Below are 19,956 nucleotides of genomic sequence, written 5' to 3'. Positions count from 1 at the left end.
TTAGATAAAATAGCTCCTTTTGAATAATGGTAATAATAAAGATTTATATGGCACAGTTACAAGGTGCGTTACAATGTAATAATGACAATTATAAGGTAACATTTTAAAAGCAACATAAGCAAATGTGAAAGGCAGAAATATTTAAGATTCTGCTCTATTTCTTTGTCAAATCCAATTTAATCAAACTTGGGGCTCTGCCCAACGGAAGTCCTATACAAAAGGTCAGTTTCCATTAAAGCATTTGACATGCAGCTTGGTTTTAATTGTCAAAGGATTGTTCAAGTGTACTTGCAGCCAGTGTTCCCCTCTTATAAATAGGAACTGAGCAGTTTATTGCTTAAAGTAAGTGAAAGTTACGTAAGGCATGTTATTGTTCTTTCTCAATGTCAAATCATGGCTTTAATAAAGGTTTCTAAGGGGTCATGACACTGGATCTGTTGTATCCAAAGCAAAAATCCCACTGAACAAAAGTGACCACAGAATCAGGAAATCTATACATCAAGCTTAGTTCCATGGTAGTCAGAAAAGTAACTCTGTTACAGGTGAAGAGTTTGATAAACAAAGAATGAAAGACTTTAGCAAATTAACTGTCAAAAAACTGGTCTCAGACGACAAGTAGAAGTTCCTAAACCACTTCACAGGTGGGAAACCAGGTCATACATTTGGTTTAGGCTAGGAAAGACTAGTATATCACTCAATGAGTCAGATTTACTGATTGATGTTTGAGATGAATGGCAGTAAAGCACAGGAGGATGTATGTAAGGAGACAATAGGAGAGAAAATCATGCTGCAGTGTACCAAACCTTTAGTGAAACATAGTGGCGGGAATATTTAAGTCTGGGGCAGCTTTTTCTACTCACCCACACTGAAGTGACCACACCCCGAACAAGGAGAGGTACCTCCCCATTCTTAGGTGACATACTCATCCCTCTGGTTTTATCTTTGTGGAGTAGGATTCACACTTCAGCAGCACAATGATGCCCAAAACTCAAAGGTTTTGCAAGATCAACTTGAAGACATCTGTCCTCTGCAGTGCACTGGGGGAAATGGCAACAGCTATAAATAACTTGGAGGCTCTTCAAGTTGCTGTGTCGGATGTTGAGAGGCTGCAGGTTGGGGGGGCCTGGGCGCTCACACTGTTTTTCCTTCTTTTCCCATTGATCAAAACCTCTTTGGAACACTATCAGTTAAAGTTGGGATAGCATGAGTCATCAGGTTTCAGAAAAACTCTAAGAGAAAGAACAAATACTTTGATATTTTGAGATCTTTGTACTTTGTTCAAAGATACAAGTTTTTGTCCCTGATAATACCTTTTTTCTTACAAAAACCTTTAAGATATATTCAAATAAAAACGAAAGATAATCACCTTGGAGTATCTTGTGAGGAGGGTCACACCAAAGGAATTAGCTGCAAGACTTGGACTGTAGCAGAAATCCAACAATGAAAGATGAATGTCCTGCCAAAAAATCGAGGCAAAAGGCTTTTTAAGTTGACAATGTTTAATTCAAATTGGATACAGTTTACTGTGGAACAAAAATACCAACTCAACAGACAATTTTGTGATGGTTGCAAGTGCACCCTCAGTCCACATGACGGCTCAAGCAGGACTCCAACAGAGGTTGCGTCATTTACATTGCAGCAGGCCTAACCTGCCATCAGCACTGAGAATGAGGAGGATGCGCTTCCGGAGGGATCATCTGTTCAACCCTCTGTTTCTAATGGTGCCAAGCATGTGAATGAAGTAATTAAACAAGATGTGATTTCGAAGGATCTCATCAGATGCACTTGACGTTTCCTCCAGTGGGTTTCTTCATCCATGTAGTAGAGAGCTGTCAGGATCAGATAGTGAAAAACACATCTGTCCTCTGCAGTGCACTGGAGGAAACGGCAGCGGCTATAAATAACTTGGAGGCTCCACAGGTTGCTCTGTCGGATGCTGAGAGGCTGCGGGGGGGGGGGGGGGGGGGGTTCTTCCCTCTTCCATTGATCAGTGCTGTATGGAAGGCGGATCCTCTGACGTCGTCGCCAAGCTGCTCGGCTGCGTCAGAGTCCATGCGAGCGAAGGAAGACGGAAAGACGGAATAACAAAATCCAAAAAAAAACGGACCGAGTAGAGCGGACCGAGGCTGCCACGGAGACCGACCTGCGGTCTGCACAGCCGGACAGACATGGAGGGCTACACGGAGGAAGAATACAAAGATAAATTATTATGGAGCGTCAAACGAGAGGTAGGCGCTGCTGTTTGAAGGCCCGCCGCGCGTCACATTCATTTTATTGTTGGATTTCTGTCAGTATTTCCTTCTTAGTCACGACAGAAAGCGTGGACGTGTTGCTTCAACGTTAAGGCAGATCACAGTGTTTACCTGTTGTGTTGCCCTGCATTCTTCTCCGTTTACTAATAAGTTCACCAAAACGGTGCTGAATAAATGGAGCTGCCCCTGCATTCAGTGTTCATTTGAAAGATGCCTATTTCAGTACAGGCTGCATTTCTGTCTGCTGTCTCCACCAGCAATAATAACACCCATAGCGCAAAGAGCGCTCCAGTCCTTTTGTTCCTGGTGAGGAGTAAGACATTACTCCTTTCGCCTCTCTACCAATTACCAAAATTATCATGCTTCCTTCACAACATGCAGTGAAATGTCTCTGGAAATGATAGTGACACTGAAGGAGACAAGGTGTGGATTACTGCCTACACTTTAGTCTGAGTGAGAGCAAATGTGAACTTGTAGTAATCATCACTAACGTGGAGAGGAAAGGTCAGACTAAAATATCAGGCCAACAATCTACGTGACAGTCGAGCAAATGAGAAGAAAATGTACAATCCGTGTTGTCTGAACTGTGAGAGCTCCAGACATCACCCTAACGAAGAATCGTGACTTCTGATTCTGGTCTTCAACAGAATGATGGATGTAATCAACATTTCATGTTTTATGACATGAAATCAGATCCGTTTACCAAAGCTTGTGATTGTGTAAACTGATATAGCTCTGCAGCTGATGTAAAACGTCTGTCCTGTTAGGGTAGACAAAGTAAGTGTACTTCACAGTTACAACAACATTTCTTGTTCTCTGGACTTTAATGTCAGTGATACACTTCTTATTCAGCCTCTGACATCTAGTGTAATGAAATGTGTATATAAGTTTGCTCTTTTTTCCACTGGGGAACCTGCACTTGGGTTTGTGGAACTTTTATGTATTAACTCCCTTTTAGCATCAATTTCATTTTGATTGTTTACGAGTGTTGTAAGCAACATCCCTTAAGTGGGGTCAGTGACTATTCCAAGTAGACTTTGAAGCTGTCAAACCCCCCTTTGCATGAGAGTAGAGCTGAAGTCAAAGCTAAGAACAATAAACACTGCACAATAACTATTCAGGATTCTAAATTCTGTTGTTTTACTGTTGTTCATTAAGAGAGGAAATCTGTGATAGTCTGAATCACTGCTGAAATATGAAGGTAACAAGCAACACAATTTGTACATACAAGACTGAGACACTAAAACAAAGGGATTCTAAGCGTCCCCTAGACTTAATTGTCAAATAAATCAGAGTCAAAACACTGATGGAGGCAAATCATCTCATAAAATGTTTAAGTAGTAACTAGAGATATTTATTGTATATGGGTGTTTGAGCTGTTTTCCAAAATACCCACTAGTTGTTGGACCATCGGGGCAGCCACAAGTAACATTTATGTTAAATATATTTAATTTGTAGCAAATTGTGTCATATAAAATATGCAGACTGAAAAGGTTAGTGGAAGGAGCCAGTGTGAGTGAAGGCTAAATACTTTCCTGTCCTCCTAAGGCCCATCCCTCATTCACCCACAGGTCAGCTCTTAAATAATGAAATCATCACAATGTCTGTGGGTCCAAAAATAGCTGCAGCTCTTAAGATATCTTCAGCAGGCAGGGGGAGCTGTGTTTACCAAACTCCAAACATTAGAGGAAGAATGAGGAACGTTCATTAACTACTGGGCCATTAGAGGCTATGTTGATGCTCTGAGCTGCATCTTTTACCACACCTCTGCTCATTATGACGTCTGCTCAAGCAGTATACATTCTTTAAAGGTTATGATCTGTGGATCACGTATCAGAGATCCTAATGATGGATCCACTATGGCAGATTCTGTATCGTGTTGGCATCTGATAATGGTGGTGGACCACAATCAATCAAATTTTATTTGTATAGCCCATATTCACAAATTATAACTCATCTCATAGGGCTTTAACAGGGTGTGACATCCTCTGTCCTTAACCCTCAGCAATAGTAAGGAAAAAATACAAAAAAAACTTTTAACAGGGTAAAAATATGTAGAAACCTCAGAGAGAGCCACATGTGAGGGATCCCTCTCCCAGGACGGACAGAAGTGCAATAGATGCCACGTGCAGGAGAACATCATCAATAATCAAAGTCTCTAGCAGCATTGATGAGGGTAGACATCCCGAAGGACAACCCCAACATGACATGCCAAGCAGTCCAGCTGCAAGCACAGTCCATGCTCAGCAACCATCTAGACCACGATCCACCATCCAGACCAGACGCCACTCCAGTCCTCAGTCACCGTCCACCGCCGCCCACCAGGACCCATCACAAGCCACCACCGCGGTCCTGGTCCACCACCCGTGCCCAATGCCAACGCGACACAGGGTCCGCCACCAGCACCACGATCAGCCCACATGACTCAGAATCCGCCACACTGGATCCAACACCGCGACCCGGTGCGCGATCCACAAACCGCAATCCATGGTGCGCCCACAGAGGCCCTGGATCTGCGGGTGATAAAGCAAAGGGATTCCGGGGAAGGGGGATAGGGATGGAGAAGAGGAAGGAGAAGCTGGAAAGAGAAGCTCCGTGTGTCATGTGTCATAAAATAGAACAAGTAACGTTCTGGCGCACTAATTAGCTCTAACTATAAGCTTTATCAAAAAGGAAGGTTTTGAGCCTACATTTAAACGAACAGATGGTGACTGCCTCCCGAACTGAAAGTGGTAGATTATTCCACAGCCGAGGGGCTTGATGGCTAAAAGCTCTGGCTCCTACTCTACTTTTAGAGAATTTAGGGACGACAAGTAGGCTTGAATTCTGGGAGCGGAGTGCTCTAGTGGGTCTATAAGGTATTAACAGCCTTTTAAGGTATAAAGGCGCTATATTATTAAGGGCCTTGAAGGTGAGGAGGAGAATTTTAAATTCTATTCTAGATTTAACTGGAAGCCAGTGTAGCGATGCTAATATTGGAGAAATGTGCTCTCTTCTCTTTGTTCTCGTCAGGACACGTGCTGCGGCATTTTGGACAAGCTGTAGAGTCTTTAACGACTTACTGCTGGAGCCTGATAAAAATGAATTACAATAGTCCAGTCTCGATGTAACAAAGGCGTGGACTAGTTTTTCTGCATCTTTTTGTGAAAGGACATGTCTAATTTTTGAAATTTTACGCAAGTGGAAAAAAGCGGTCCGAGAAATTTGTTTTAAGTGACTATTAAAGGATAAATCAGGATCGAAGATCACTCCCATTTCATTGGAATCAAGGGCAATGTCGTCTAGCGCAGCTTTATCATTAGATAATGCATCGCTAAGGTGTTTGGGGCCAAGTATTATAACCTCTGTTTTGTCTGAGTAGGCTCTCTTAATAAGAGAAAATTGCGGGTCATCCAGGTTTTTTATGTCCTTGAGACATGTTCGAAGTTTAGTTAATTGATTACTTTGTTCAGGTTTTATTGACAAATATAACTGGGTGTCATCCGCATAGCAGTGGAAATTTACCGAGTGTGTCCTGATAATGTTCCCTAGTGGAAGCATATATAATGAGAATAAAATTGGGCCGAGCACAGAGCCCTGTGGAACACCATGATTAACTGTGGTGCGCACAGATGACTCATCATTAATTTGCACAAATTGGGAGCGATCAGAAAAATACGATTTAAACCAGTTAAGGGCGGTTCCATTAATGTTAATTAACTGTTTCAGTCTTTGTAATAAAATTTGATGGTCAATTGTGTCGAATGCTGCACTGAGATCTAACAGAACGAGGACAGACACAAGTCCCTGATCTGAGGCTATTAAGGGTCATTAGTGACTTTTGCCAAGGCTGTCTCTGTACTGTGATTGGCTCTAAACCCGATTAAAAGTCTTCATATATATTATTTTCCTGGAGAAACTCACACAGCTGATTGGCTACCACTTTTTCTAAGATTTTAGAAATGAAGGGTAGATTAGATATTGGCCTGTAATTGGCTAAAACCTCTGGGTCTAGGGTGGGTTTTTTGAGTAGGGGTTTGATGACAGCTATTTTAAAAGACTGTGGTACATAACCTGATGATAATGACATATTGATAATGTTAAGTAACGAACTATCAATTAGGGGCAGAATTTCTTTAAGTAATTTGGTAGGAATGGGATCTAAGATACAGGTTGTTGGTTTAGAACCTGAGATTAATTTGGTAAACTGATCACGGGTGATCAGAGAGAAGCTGTCTAAGTAATGGGTAGGATCCTCAGCCGTTTCTGAGATCTCTGTTGTTGGGAGGGTATTAGTGCCAATTGAGGGCAGGAAATGGTTGATTTTATTTCTAATAGTTTGAATTTTATCATTAAAAAAGGATATTGCTATTTAGGGATCGAGGAATACTGGGTTCGGTGGAGGTGTGACTCTCTGTCAGCCTGGCTACAGTGCTGAAGAGAAACCTGGGGTTGTTTTTATTCTCTTCTATTAGTTTTGAATAGTAGGCGGCTCTTGCTTTGTGGAGAGCCTTTTTATATTCTTTAACACTATTCTTACAGTCTATTAGATTTTCAACATTGTTGCTGGAGCCCCACTTCCTTTCTAGTTTTCTTGATAATTGTTTTAACTCATTTGTGTGGGAATTATACCACGGAGCTAATTTACTATGTTTGACATTTTTCTTTTTTAGAGGGGCTATTGAGTCTAATGTTAATCGTAATGAGTCTGCAGAGCTATCGACGAGGTGGTCGATCTCAATGGAGCTCAGGGTTTTAAAGAATTTGTTGTTTATATCTACTGCTAATACGGGTTTAAAAGTAATTTGGATTATTTCCTTAAATTTAGCTACAGTACTATCAGGTAGACATCTAGAAAATGAATTTTTTATTAGTGGCATATATTCAGTTATTGAAAAATCAAAGGTTATTAAATTATGGTCTGATAGAACTGGATTGCGCGGAAGTACTGTTAAATTTTCAATTGCGACACCGTATGATAATACAAGGTCAAGTGTGTGGTTACCACAATGAGTAGGTTTGTGCACACACTGACTGAAACCAATAGAGTCTAGTATTGAAATAAATGCTACGCTAAGGCAATCTTTATTATTATCAACCTGAATATTAAAGTCACCAACAATAATAATTTTATCGGTCTTTAGGACTTAGTTTGATAAAAACTCAGGGAATTCCTTTAAAAATTCCGTATAAGCCCTGGGAGCACGGTAAACTACGGCAAATATGATTGGCTGTTGCTGGTTCCTGGATTGGCGTGGAAGACTAAGAACCAGACATTCAAATGACTTGTAGCTGAGTTTAGGTTTAGGATTAATTGATAGACTGGAGTTAAAAATAGCAGCAACTCCACCTCCTTGCCCAATTTCTCTAGGAACCTGTGAATTGATATGACTGGGGGGAGTAGATTCATTTAGACTGACATAATCATCAGGATGCAGCCACGTCTCAGTGAGGGACAATAAATCTATGTTGTAATCAGAGACTATTTCATTAACTAAAAGAGCCTTTTTTGCCAGTGATCTAATGTTTAAAAGACCACATTTAAAAGTCTGGGTTTCCTGTATTGTTTCAGAGGTTGTTTTAATTTGTATTAAATTTTTGTGTGGAGTTCTCGCTCTGTTATTGTTTAATTTCAATAATTTAATCGGTTGGTGAACAGACACAATCTCTATGGGGTTTTGTGACTGATCCAGAGGGAGCGCAGAGAAGTGTTTAGCACTGCAGCTCTGCTTCCTGGTCCCAACTATGGGTTGTCATGTTATAGACTTAGTAATATTCCTAGATAAGAGAGCTGCTCCATCCCAAGTGGGATGAACGCCGTCTCTCCTAACAAGACCAGGTTTTCTCAAAAAAGTTAGCCAATTATCTATAAAGCCCACGCCGTTTACAGGACACCACCTCGACAGCCAGCTATTAAAAGACAACATGCGGCTAAACATGTCGTCACCTGTTGTATTAGGGAGCGGGCCAGAGAAAACTACTGTGTCCGACATCGTTTTAGCAAACGCACACACCGACTGAACATTCAATTTAGTGACCTCCGACATACAAAGCCGGGAGTCGTTGCTGCCGACGTGAATTACGATTTTATTGTATTTACCTTTTTTAGTTTTAGCCATTAACTTAAGTTTAGATTCGATGTCGCCGGCTCTGGCCCCTGGGATACAATTAACTATGGTCGCTGGTGTCGCTAACCTGACGTTTCTCAGAACCGAGTCGCCAATAATCAGAGTTTGTTTACCAGCGGGTGCCTTGCTGAGAGGAGCGAATCTATTTGAAACGTGAGCTGGTGGCTCTTTAATCTAGGGCTTTTTAGGTCTAGCACTATGCCCCCTCTGGAACGTCACCCATCTGCCCTGGGCTCCCGGCTGCATGGGACTAGTCTGGGGAAGGACGACGCTCTGGAGGACATCATCACAGATTTGAGAAATACCCCATACAGGCGGACAGATGTTCGACGCCCAACGCAGCGTCAGGACACTTGAGCCACGTCGGATGTAAGCCTATCTGACTTATATGAAATGTACCTTGAATCCTAGTCATGCATACAGACAAAATAACAATGTTTTAACAGTTCTGTAAATACATTTATATCAAAGTTGCATCATGTCTTATGACCATTTGTTCTGTAAATAGAGTTATGTTGGAACTCTAAATCGAGGTGGCAGTTGATGGTGGATCCTAATGGCGGCAGAGGACAATGACTGTGGACTATAGTGGCATCCGATCATGATCGTGGTGGTTGCTGACCATAGACTATGATTACAAGACTGCTTGATATATAATAAATTTCTCCTTAGATACTCGACCATTACTGACAATAATCCATCAATTCATTGACCTTCAGTTATCGTTCAAAATGTTTATTCTTATCAATGCTTCTAAAACCGTTATCTTTCTGATCTTCTCCTTTACACTTGACATCTATTGCACTTCTGTCCATTCATGGAGAGGGATCAGAATCAGAATCAAATCAGAATCAGAAGTATTTTATTGCCAATTAGGTTTACACCTACAAGGAATTTGCTCTGGTTATTGGTGCTTATAATGAACATAGAAACATAAAACGCAATAAATACAACATACATAGGAAAAGCAATAAAAAATAGAAAACCAGTATATATTTACTCACTGTTTACTTCTTATTTACTCACTTTTTTCCAATATTTATACAAAGTAGCATTTATTTTGACATAAACATTTCTGAATAAAAATATATGAAAGATAAAAGATATAAAAAGTGAAGTAAAAAGTGAAATGCCAAATGCAAAACAGTAAACAGTGTCCGATTGCAATATGCAATGTAATACAGTATAATATAACATGAGATAATGTGTTAATTTATTAATTTAACAAATCCTTGAGGTGTGGGGGTGGAATAAAAGTCTGAGTCAGGTGGGGGTCCTTGTTGATGAGGCCAACGGCAGCCGGGAAGAAGCTGGCCTTCATCACCACAGAGGTCAGGGCGACGGGTCTGTAATCGTTAGGGCCAGCGATCTTGTTTTTTTTTTGTTTTTTTTCTCACATGAGGCTCTCTCTTAGGTTTCTGCATTTGTTTTACCCTGTTAAAAGTTTTTTTTAGTAGGGTTAAGGCAGGGGTAGGCAACCTTTACTATCGAAAGAGCCATTTCGCCCCCTCTTCCCCCAAATTAAATCTGTCTGGAGCCGCACAACATATTTGATAACACAGGTTATAGAGTTATATATATATACATAGTTATACAATATATTTAAAAACTATAGTTTGTTGCATTTATTAAATAATAGAATGACAATAAAAAAAACTGTTGACATTTAACTGCTATTTTTTCCTGTTACAAAATAGAAAAACACCAAACTCGTATTTGAATTGGAAAACAAAATACACGTGTGGCCCTAGTTTGGAATAAATTAAACACAGAACTCAGCTTTTTTTGCTCATCTCCAGCTTGGTACTTTTCAGCAGATGCTGTGTGCTTGCTCTGGAAATATCTTTCAACATTACATTTCTTATTGTTTGCTAATTCCTCGCCACATATCAAGCATACATGTAAGACAGCATCGGTGGCAGTGAAAGCAAATTAATCTTTCCACGCAGAATTAATATCTATTTTCCTCCCAGGTTGCCGACCGCTGGGTTAAGGGCAGAGGATGTCACACCATGCTCGAGCCCTATGAGACAAATTGTGATTTGGGAATATAGGCTATACAAATGAAATTTGCATTTGATTGATTGATTAAAGAAAACTTATCTTCTGCTTTATACTTTTAAATGTAAATTTGTCATCACATGGCAATACATCTCTCTCTCTCTCTATATATATATATATATATATATATATATTTTTACCATATTGTTCGAATGTTTCAGTGATTGATCGCAGTTCATCCATGGGATGCTGCTGAGTAGTCAAGGCCCTCTGAAATTCTAAAGCAGAGTAACCTGGATGGAAAGATTGATTGAACAAAGGCCACTGTCTCTTTAAGCAACACTCAGCTATCTCAGTATTGCTTGGCAACTGAAAGCTTAGGCAGCTCCCAGAGAAGTTAAATTGCATCAGTTGGCGATTAATATCGCAGCAGTTAGGCAGGTGGTCTATTCTACTGAGAAAAAAAGTGCCTTTCCGTATTAACCTGCTACCATCAGGATCCGTTTGGTTGTATGATATGTACAGAGGAGCTCTGTTTAGGGGATTTTTTTCTCATCTACTAGGAATACAAATATTCAATATATATAAACAACGAATAGTATGGCTGCCAGCAATACAGTTTTCCAACAATCAAATCAACACGTGATGTTGTTATTAGAGAGAATATTTGTACAGTTTAAGAGAAAGCTTTTTTCATGCCTCTGTTAATCCTATCTTTATTTAACAACATAAATCCCAGATCAGCCGTTTTGACTTCAATGCACCAGAACTGCAGTTGTCAGTCATACTGTAAAAAAAAGGGGAAAATACAGTCATCCTTCCGTAAGTGCTGTGTTTGTGTAATTGTATAAGTGCCATTTGTCCTTTGTGACGACTATGATTATGACAGATAATAAGAGAGTACAGGGACCACTCTGATCCTGGAGTCGTAGCTACAGACTGCAGAGCAATAACGCCTGAAAATCTGTCCCTTTTATTTAGAATGGTAATGGAAAAAAGTCACTGTTAACATATAGTGAAAGTTGCTTTTACCAATCTTGCATGTAATTCTTGCTTTGTAGCCCTTTGTGGAAAAACACAAAACAAGTAGCAAACTGATCAATCCACAATATTTATACAAGCTCTGGCAGATAATATATCTATACATCCACTGGTATTCCTGGTGAATCCTCAAATTTACTGAGGATGTAGTTCATTCTCCAGAGATGCAATTTTCTTACTATGTGGAAATTATTTAGGTGAAAGTAACATGATTAACTTTTTTATTACAGTTGAGCCTGCAGGGAACATGGATGAACTCTAGAAGTGTCTGAAGTGGTGAACTAGTTGACTAACTCATCAGTGCCTTTTAGGTCAAAAGATATGAGGGTTTACAAAACCTATTCAACGTGAAGTGCCTCCCCCATAGTTTCTCCAGTGATACAGCTGAATAGATGCTCTCTGTCGTCATTCATGACTAGAGCAGGCAGTCTTGCATTAGAAATGAGTATGCTTAACGTAAGCTTGCATGCATAATGACCACTAAGAGAAAACTGAAACAATGATAAAAAAGCTTTTTGTTATTTATTTGACCCAGCTAACCAAGAGTAAACCTTGAGATTTTCTCAGCCAAGGCAGCAGATTTGTTACCAAGCTGTGACCCATGCATACAAAAATTTTGGAGACGGGAAAGTGAGGTGGTGAACTAAACCCAGATTATTGATCCAAGTCATCATTAACATTATAACCAACAGCTTTGTTTTGCTCGTGCGACATATCTGTTCCACACAAACCTTTAATTTAAAAATATATAAAACAACTTAAAGCAAATTACGTCTAGATTCCATTTAACAGCGGAGTTACAGAGCCGAGTCATAAAGAGGTTTTAATAATATCTTCAAACACTGTTCGTGTATCATCCAATTGTTTCAGTGAACGTGACTGTGCCATCAGGCACACAGAGCGCACAGGAGATAACTTTCAAGAAATTAAGAAACTTTCAAAATAATATACCAGAGTGGAGGTGAGAATCCACAGATGTGAGGGAATCAGTCTGATGCTCTAAATAAATACTGCAGTGAAAGTGGTGTGTGACCCTATATTTGTTCTCATCCGAATGGAAGGATGAGAACAAATATAGGGTTCAGCGATGTCTGATCAGCTGATTCATCGATTCTATTGATCATTGATCTTATTTTTATTTCAGGCTCGGCTCTTTCTATCGTGTTCACTCTCACTCACTGTATTATCCACAGTAGCAGCAGAGTATCAGTGCATTTTCTTTATTAATGACATCACTGCTGTCCAATGAAGTCGCTCTTCACCCTCACCAAACCATCAAACACCTCGATGTCAGTGTCAGAAAGTTTTGCTTCCCATTCTCATCGCAGCATAATTTAATATTCATGACGTGCTTTGCATTGACCATTTATGGTTGAAAGTGGGTTTGTGGAGGTCGGACTTGAAGGGAGATCCACGTATGCACGTTTCCAGGTGAACTGTGATTTATAAAGAGAACATTGCATTCAGGTGTACGTACCTACACTTTTTGTGTAAATCCCACGCACTGTTTTATAAATGAGACCCCTGAAGTGTTATATAATGTTCAGTTATTGACTCAAACTTAAAAAAACTGACAACAACAAAAGAATAAACCACAATAAAAAGGTGCGTAAACGCAATTTTGTATTTTTAAAAAGTCTGCTAAGTCTGTTAAGGTGCGTTTACCCCCACTAGACGAAAAGCATAATTTCCGTCAAAAGAAATCTCTTGGACCTCACCTAATCCCTAAGAGTTAATAGCGGAAGCGGCGTAAACAAACCGTGGGGGGGTCGCAAAGCTGGGAGTGAAGGTGTGCTCTAGTTAGCATATGAAGCCGCTGGTAAGAGCCTCTGTCCACTCACCATTGGAACCCTTGAAACGAAAAGTCACTCCTGATTGGTCAAAAAAAGTGTTGCTATTGGTCACTCTAGGTCATTGCAGTACACACGTGGGTAGACCCCTCCCACACAATATTAATAGTAAAAATTAATATATATATAGTTGTTACTAATAATGTATATATTAATATATATTATAATTTATTAGTAAGGCACTGCAGTTAATTAAGACTATACATTCATTCATGTTATGCTTGATGTTATATGTTCAACATATTGTACAGGGAAAAAACATGAAGGTATATGTTGAGTCAAAGTTTTATTTACATATATAACAAATATTGTACAAACACAACTAACCTAGCAAAGGAGAAACTAATCAGGGGATGCTAGAAATGTCTCTAGCAGCCTCTAGGTCACAAGTTCTTTGTGGGCCTCTGTCCAAATCTGCCATCACCGAATAAGTGTGTAGACGTCTGTGGTGTGTAGCTGTGAGATCCAGTGTAGTTTTTATCTTATTTGAAGTGTGGCACACTGGTCGGTGAGCTCCTTGCTGTAGAAGACTGGATTCCATGTCATCTGTCCTGCTTCGATCAGCTGTAATCACAATCAGTACAATTAGCACAGTTCAATGACAACATACACCTAACCATTTAACTGAAAAATTATTTAATAAATATAACCTTACCCATTTTCTTCCATGATGACTCCTGAACTCCTAAATGCTGATGCACGGTTCGTTTGGATGTACTGGAAGCTCCTTCATACTGGCTTATAGTGTTTCTTAGGACGTCATAGTACAGGCAGCTGGAAAACAACATGAGTAACATGAGTTTATTATTAATAAACGGAAATAGCCTCGCTGCATCACTGTTGGAAGATCCACAGCAAAAAAACTGATTCCTAAACAGTTACTTACATAAAATGGCTTCGTTTTCCGCACTGCAAATCCGAACCTGCAGCGAGTCTCGGCCTAATGTGCAGTGACTTTTTGCTCTTACCGTAAGTTAGGGACTCTGCGCCCCTCTTCTCCATCTGCCCGCGGCTTTGTTTTCCCACGCACTCATCTTCTCTTCCAGGGAAACAGTGCTGTGTCGAGTGCAGCAAGTTATTTACACCGAAAACAGAGTCATTCGTTCGGACCAAGCTATACATGAGCCAGAAGTTTCATCATGTCTTCGGGAGACTGACGCTTCATTCACGAGGCTGTGATCAGGTGATGACGCGAGCAATTGACGTGAGGTTTTCAGAGAAAAACTGTCCTTTTCATCTTAAAGCAGCAGTTAAAGCACCTTTTAAATTGTACTTTTATATGGGATGAGTATGTGACTGAGGTCCCGTTTATTCTTTCTGGTGTTGTACTTACATGATGTAATTAAATGATTCTTGCTGTCTGTGTTTGTACCCTCGTAGTTGAATGCACTTATTGGTAATTTGCTTTGGATAAAAGTGTTGACTGTTTCAATGGATTACTGAGAACGTATAATTACAATAAGACAATTGAAGTTCAAATTATGAGGGAATTTCAGCAGATTCAACAGCTTAGTTGGCCATGGACATGTGAATATGGTGCTGAATTTGCCAGTATTTTGGGAGGACAGATATTTTTATGGAAAGCCAGTAGAAGTTTGGAGCTTACAGGACACAGACTCATAATACCCAGCATCATTTCTTTCTGTTGAGCGGATTGCTGGTAGGTGTGTGGTTAACACATCCACTGTGCATTTAACGAACACAAGTGAAAAGCTAACTGTAATCATGCCGCTCTGCACAGTGGCTGAGATTTAGGATGGTGTTCATGGGCAATTAAGATTGAAGAGGTGGTTTGTCAGTCCTGTTTAGGGAAACAGACTTACTGAGCCTCATTGTTTTAATATGAGGCTATGAGTATAATAAAATGTTGAAATAAAGTGCATAGTTTCAATTTTTTTTCATAGCATTGACCTTTGCTCATGGTATACAATGTAATTCATTATAGCACACTTACTTAAGGGAAACAATTAACACTATCAGGTTTTATATTTATTTTAAGCCTGGTGTACTTACACCGGATAGTTTAGATTGAACCTTTTAGAAAAAGGTGTGATCTGCACCGAGGAAAACAATCCTGATTTGCATTTGTAAAGCTCAGACTATTGTCATTTCCATGTGAAAGCCTCCCCCAAATGTAGGAGGAGGGGGGGTCACCTCCCAACATTCACAGGCCTGTAAAACTGCCAGAAACTGGTAAATCCGCGTCAATTACTGCCAGTTTTCTGTGCTGCCTGCAGATTCCTGTGAACAGCCGTCACGGTCCATCAAATTAAATGCAGCCATCACTTACCACAGAACCCAAAATCCTTTTCTCATACTAAACCACCGGTCAGTCTTCTGCGGGAAAGCTGTGGTGTTTAACAAAATCCAATGTGATGGCTGGACAAAGACTTTCTTTTTGTATCTACGCTTTTCTAGTCTTGATGACCTCTTTCATCCCTTTACAGTTAAGTTTATTGCCATATCCGCATTCACACTCACACATTCATGCAGCATAGGGCTGCACAATATTAGGAAAACATGCAATATGTTGAATATGACTTTAGTGAAGTCTTTCTACTTTGGTTTCACTACTACCATAGTCCCCATACAGTTGATGGTCTATGCAGACACGAAATTATCGTACTATTTCAAATCCAACAACATGGTTTTAACCCTGCATTCTACCTGGCTTTGGATGCAGGGACCACGGACAGCTCCACATCCAGAGGGAGAAGGCACACAGTCCGGGACAGACACCAGGGAGCACATACACAGCTCCACTAAGAGTGTTAATATTGACCTTGATTTTAACTTGGTTGAACAAAGTACTATACAAAGTAAAAGGTACAAGAATAGGCAACACACATGTGACACTTGACCATCCCACGGGGCTCTCACCACAGCAACCCGAGACGAACAATTCTGGTTTAAACATTTTATTAACTAAAACACACTTAACAAACATAAATAAACTTCAACTTAAGGCGACTAGCTTTACAGCTCAGTCTTTGAGAGTTTCAGTCCTCTGTGCCTCTGTGTGTCTGTGTTCCTGTGTTTGAGTCTCTTTATAGGCAGCGCAGACGCTGCCTTCTAGACATGAGGACCATCAGCTAACTTATCCTCTGTGGTGCTCTCCTAGCCCCCTCACCTCAACAACACGTCAAAATACCAATGGTAAAAAAATATATATATTAAATCTGCTGGGATAAGGACGTTCTCAAATCAAAAAAAGGCCAGAGAAATAGATTTTTAACAATGATTTGAAATGTGCTAGAAAGGGGGCAGCTCTCAATGACAATACTTGGTCTAACAGTGTCAAAGACTTCCTTTAGAAGATAAAGCCTCAGGTTACGGGACTACCATAAATAAGCTACATATATAAGCTTATATAATCAACCGCTCATAGTGATGAATTCAAAAAGTGATCACTTGAAGATTCCACTGAATATCTTTAATTTATTATCTAGTCCATCAAGAGCGTGAATGAATGGTACATGGAACACCCTTTATCGCAGTTCAAGCTGACTTTCTCAATACGTATATCGTCCATGTTGATATAGCGATGACGATACAGTTTCGATATGTTGCGCAGCCCGAGTGGAGCATTTTTTTCTATTAGGGACCATTTGGGGCTTAGTATCGTGACCCTTCGGCATGCAGATGGGGAGGACGTTTTTCTTTCCAGCTTTCCATGCCAGAAGGCATACAACCTCCTTTAATAAGTTACCTTCGTCACCTGAATTGGTGAAAGTAATTTAATTCTTTATTACTTTATTTCTTAATACTTTTTTGATTCATTCATTGCAAGCTTTCTATTCTGAAAAAATCTGGGTGAGCAATATGACTTCCAGTTAGCTGAATTGACAGACTGAATAAACCTATCCCTCGGGGCCAATAATTCAAGGTGCTTGCTAGGCTTTCTCACAGTAAGGACCCAATTGCAGACCAAGATGCAAAAAACAATATATATTTCAAAAATAGAATAAGCCAAGGATCCAAAAAGGCAAAAAACACAGAAGACGAAAAACTTAAAGTCCAATTCAATAACTGGCAAAACAGAATTCCAAAAAGGGAAAAACACAGAGGATACAAAATCATAAAGTCCAATACCATACCAGGTAAACAGAGCTAAAAAATTTCAGAATACTGGCGTAGCTTTTCACAGACAAACAATAACAATCCGACAGGGGACTACAGAAAGACTGGACTTATATAAAAGGGGGAACAAAGACAAGACACGTGAACAAATCAGGCAAACAATCAGGGTGATGATAGGGAACAGGTGAAGGAGAAAAAGGCCAGGAAGCAGCAGAGGACAATGACAGAACGCACATGGCCTGAAAACGTAAACACAACAAGCACATGAAAAAATAAATAAACAGGGGGAAACACGTGGCATAACAAAACACATGCAGGAGGCACAAGGGAAAATGTCATCAAGGTGTCTGCACATCTTCATTGGAGCCCTAAGGCCATTTTAGAGATGGTCTGAGAAATTAGAAAGTCAGATTCAGGGTCAGTACATTATGTCTGGACCAGTCAACATCAACATTCTGTACCTGAATGCTTGAAGCTACTGCCAAAGTTTTCCATTTGTTCTGAAACTGTTTCCTTTGTTTAGTACATTGAACTGCCTAGGTTGCCAGATTGCAGCTTAAAGGTAAACAAAATTAACTTCCCTCTTTCTTAAATATGCTCTCATTATGCAGTCAAAGGGTCATTTCTCCCCCTGACTGACACCTTCTCCTCGACAGAATAATTCCTTCTTGTCACAATTCTATTTTTACTGAAGCTCAATGAAATTGAAAGGCATGGTGTCTACATTATATTTATATCCACTTAATATGTTGTACTATGAGGTTAAATGTTAACTTCCCCTCAATTTTCTTGAGAGAAAAGTAGAGCTATTGATTCAACACAGGACATGACACACTTAAGGAGATGTCAGGATTGTATTGTTTTGTTGTGCAATAGTAGTAGACTTGACATTGGCTAATTATTAATAATCATGAAAAATTATAAAAAGTATTTATTAAAAATAAAAAAATATATAAAGCTATCAATTTAGATAGTAAAATAATCAATTAGAAATGATATGGTTATCAATTAAGAATAGTTTAAAAATTAATGAAAACAATACAATTATAAATTAAGAATAATACAATCTGTAATTATTTTACTTATCGTCGCGGGGCACCACCCTGGTAACAGAGACCAACAAGTCAATCTGTAAAGATCAGTCTCAGTTTATAAAAGTTAAATTAATAATCCCAATATTTAATATTAAAGATTATATAATAAACAATGAAGGGTTTTAAGTTCGAGGACAGGCTATAGTTATCCAGCTGTTTTCACATACATTTGCACAAATAATCACAGGATACAGATACTTTAATTACAAAAGGATTTATTAAAAAGGGAAATAAAGTAAATCACTTTAACACAGTCAAACACGGTAAACAAAGGAACCGGAAGTGGCGGCTTGTTTTGCCGCGTTTTACACGGGCTGAAAATAGACACAGAGGTCTTGAAACAAACATACACTGAAATAAATGACACGCTAAGTATTAAAACTAGTCTATGCCCAGACAATTAAGCCTCTTACTGTGAACCTCCCGGTGTTGCATGCGTGTTTGGTGCGGATTTCCCAGAAGTCGAGTGAATGATGCTGGGGTTCCTCTGTTGCAGCGGGCGTCGTGCTGGGCCGGAAAAGAGCACATTTTCTCTTGCTCGTTGACGGAATGAGCTTCCTTCTGCAGGTATAACAACTGTGGCGCAGTTTAATGAAAATAAAACAAACGTCTGTTGAATTCGCCCCCTTAAGGCCGCCGGATCATAACTGGAGAGGTCAGCTCTATCTTCGGTGGATGGGGAAAAGCAAAGATTTCTGAACTGCAGCTCGTCTTATTACCTGAATGGTGTCTGCCCCCTCGGAGGGGGCTAGGGGGGTTCAGTGGGCTAGGGGGGTTCAGTTGGCTGTCAGCCAATGGAATATCAGGGTTCAGGGGACGGGCTTGGACATCAGTGGACGTCTCGAGTTTCAGAACTCCAGGCAGCATCTCCCCCGAGGAGAGAGGCAACTCTTAGTCTGGATTAGGAATGTCCTGAAGGCCCTTTTTATGACCCTTTGTGTAAAACTTCGGCCCCAATGTCTACATTCGGCCCCACCATGTGTATATGATTAAGTTTTGTGTGAAAGCTGCTGCAGAGGTATGTAAGAGACATGTAAAAAAAGATTAACACTAACTCAACTAACTCCTCCATCAGATTCTGCTGTCACCTTTTCCTCGTCCACCAACTCCACTAAGGCATACATAATTACCTCAGAAATGACACCTAACAACAGCTGATTAGGATGGAGCCACACTGGAGTAACTTAAACTGAGAGAAGGAAAGGCAACATAAGGAAACAATATGTCAATTTACTGCAGCAGGGCCTATGTGATACATTTATGTATGCATTTGTGCAAGTAAGAATGTATGTCCTAGTTTTTTGTGTGACGACAGCACATCTATTCTACTGTGAGTTTTAATATTTAATTGTGAGATTAAAAATCATTTCCCCTGGTACATAGAGTCCATTAAACCAATTCTCACAATTTCTAAGGAATAATCCAACATTCCCTCTTCCAACTTTACAGTGCCCGTTCTAAAGAGGTATGTTTAGAATGGGCTGTTTACTTTGCTTGTGATTATGCTGCTTAATCATTAATGAACTGGTTA

General features: G+C 39.9%; 1 protein-coding gene across 2 annotated transcripts in view; it reads left to right on the top strand.

Moving 5' to 3' along the window:
• The first annotated feature begins 2,011 nt into the window (after positions 1 to 2,011).
• sgsm2 (small G protein signaling modulator 2) overlaps positions 2,012 to 19,956 on the top strand; it is a 116,248-nt gene continuing 98,303 nt past the window's right edge. For both annotated transcript variants that reach the window (XM_062385892.1, XM_062385891.1), the window contains exon 1: positions 2,012 to 2,228. In XM_062385892.1, coding sequence (XP_062241876.1) covers positions 2,169 to 2,228 — 60 coding nt within the window. In that variant the 5' untranslated portion in view covers positions 2,012 to 2,168. The remainder of the gene's footprint in view (positions 2,229 to 19,956) is intronic.

Source organism: Platichthys flesus, chromosome 4 (genome assembly GCF_949316205.1).
Source record: "Platichthys flesus chromosome 4, fPlaFle2.1, whole genome shotgun sequence".
Lineage (NCBI taxonomy): Eukaryota > Metazoa > Chordata > Actinopteri > Pleuronectiformes > Pleuronectidae > Platichthys > Platichthys flesus.
The sequence above is the reverse complement of the archived record's forward strand: the minus strand, read 5'-3'. Positions and strand labels throughout refer to the sequence as shown.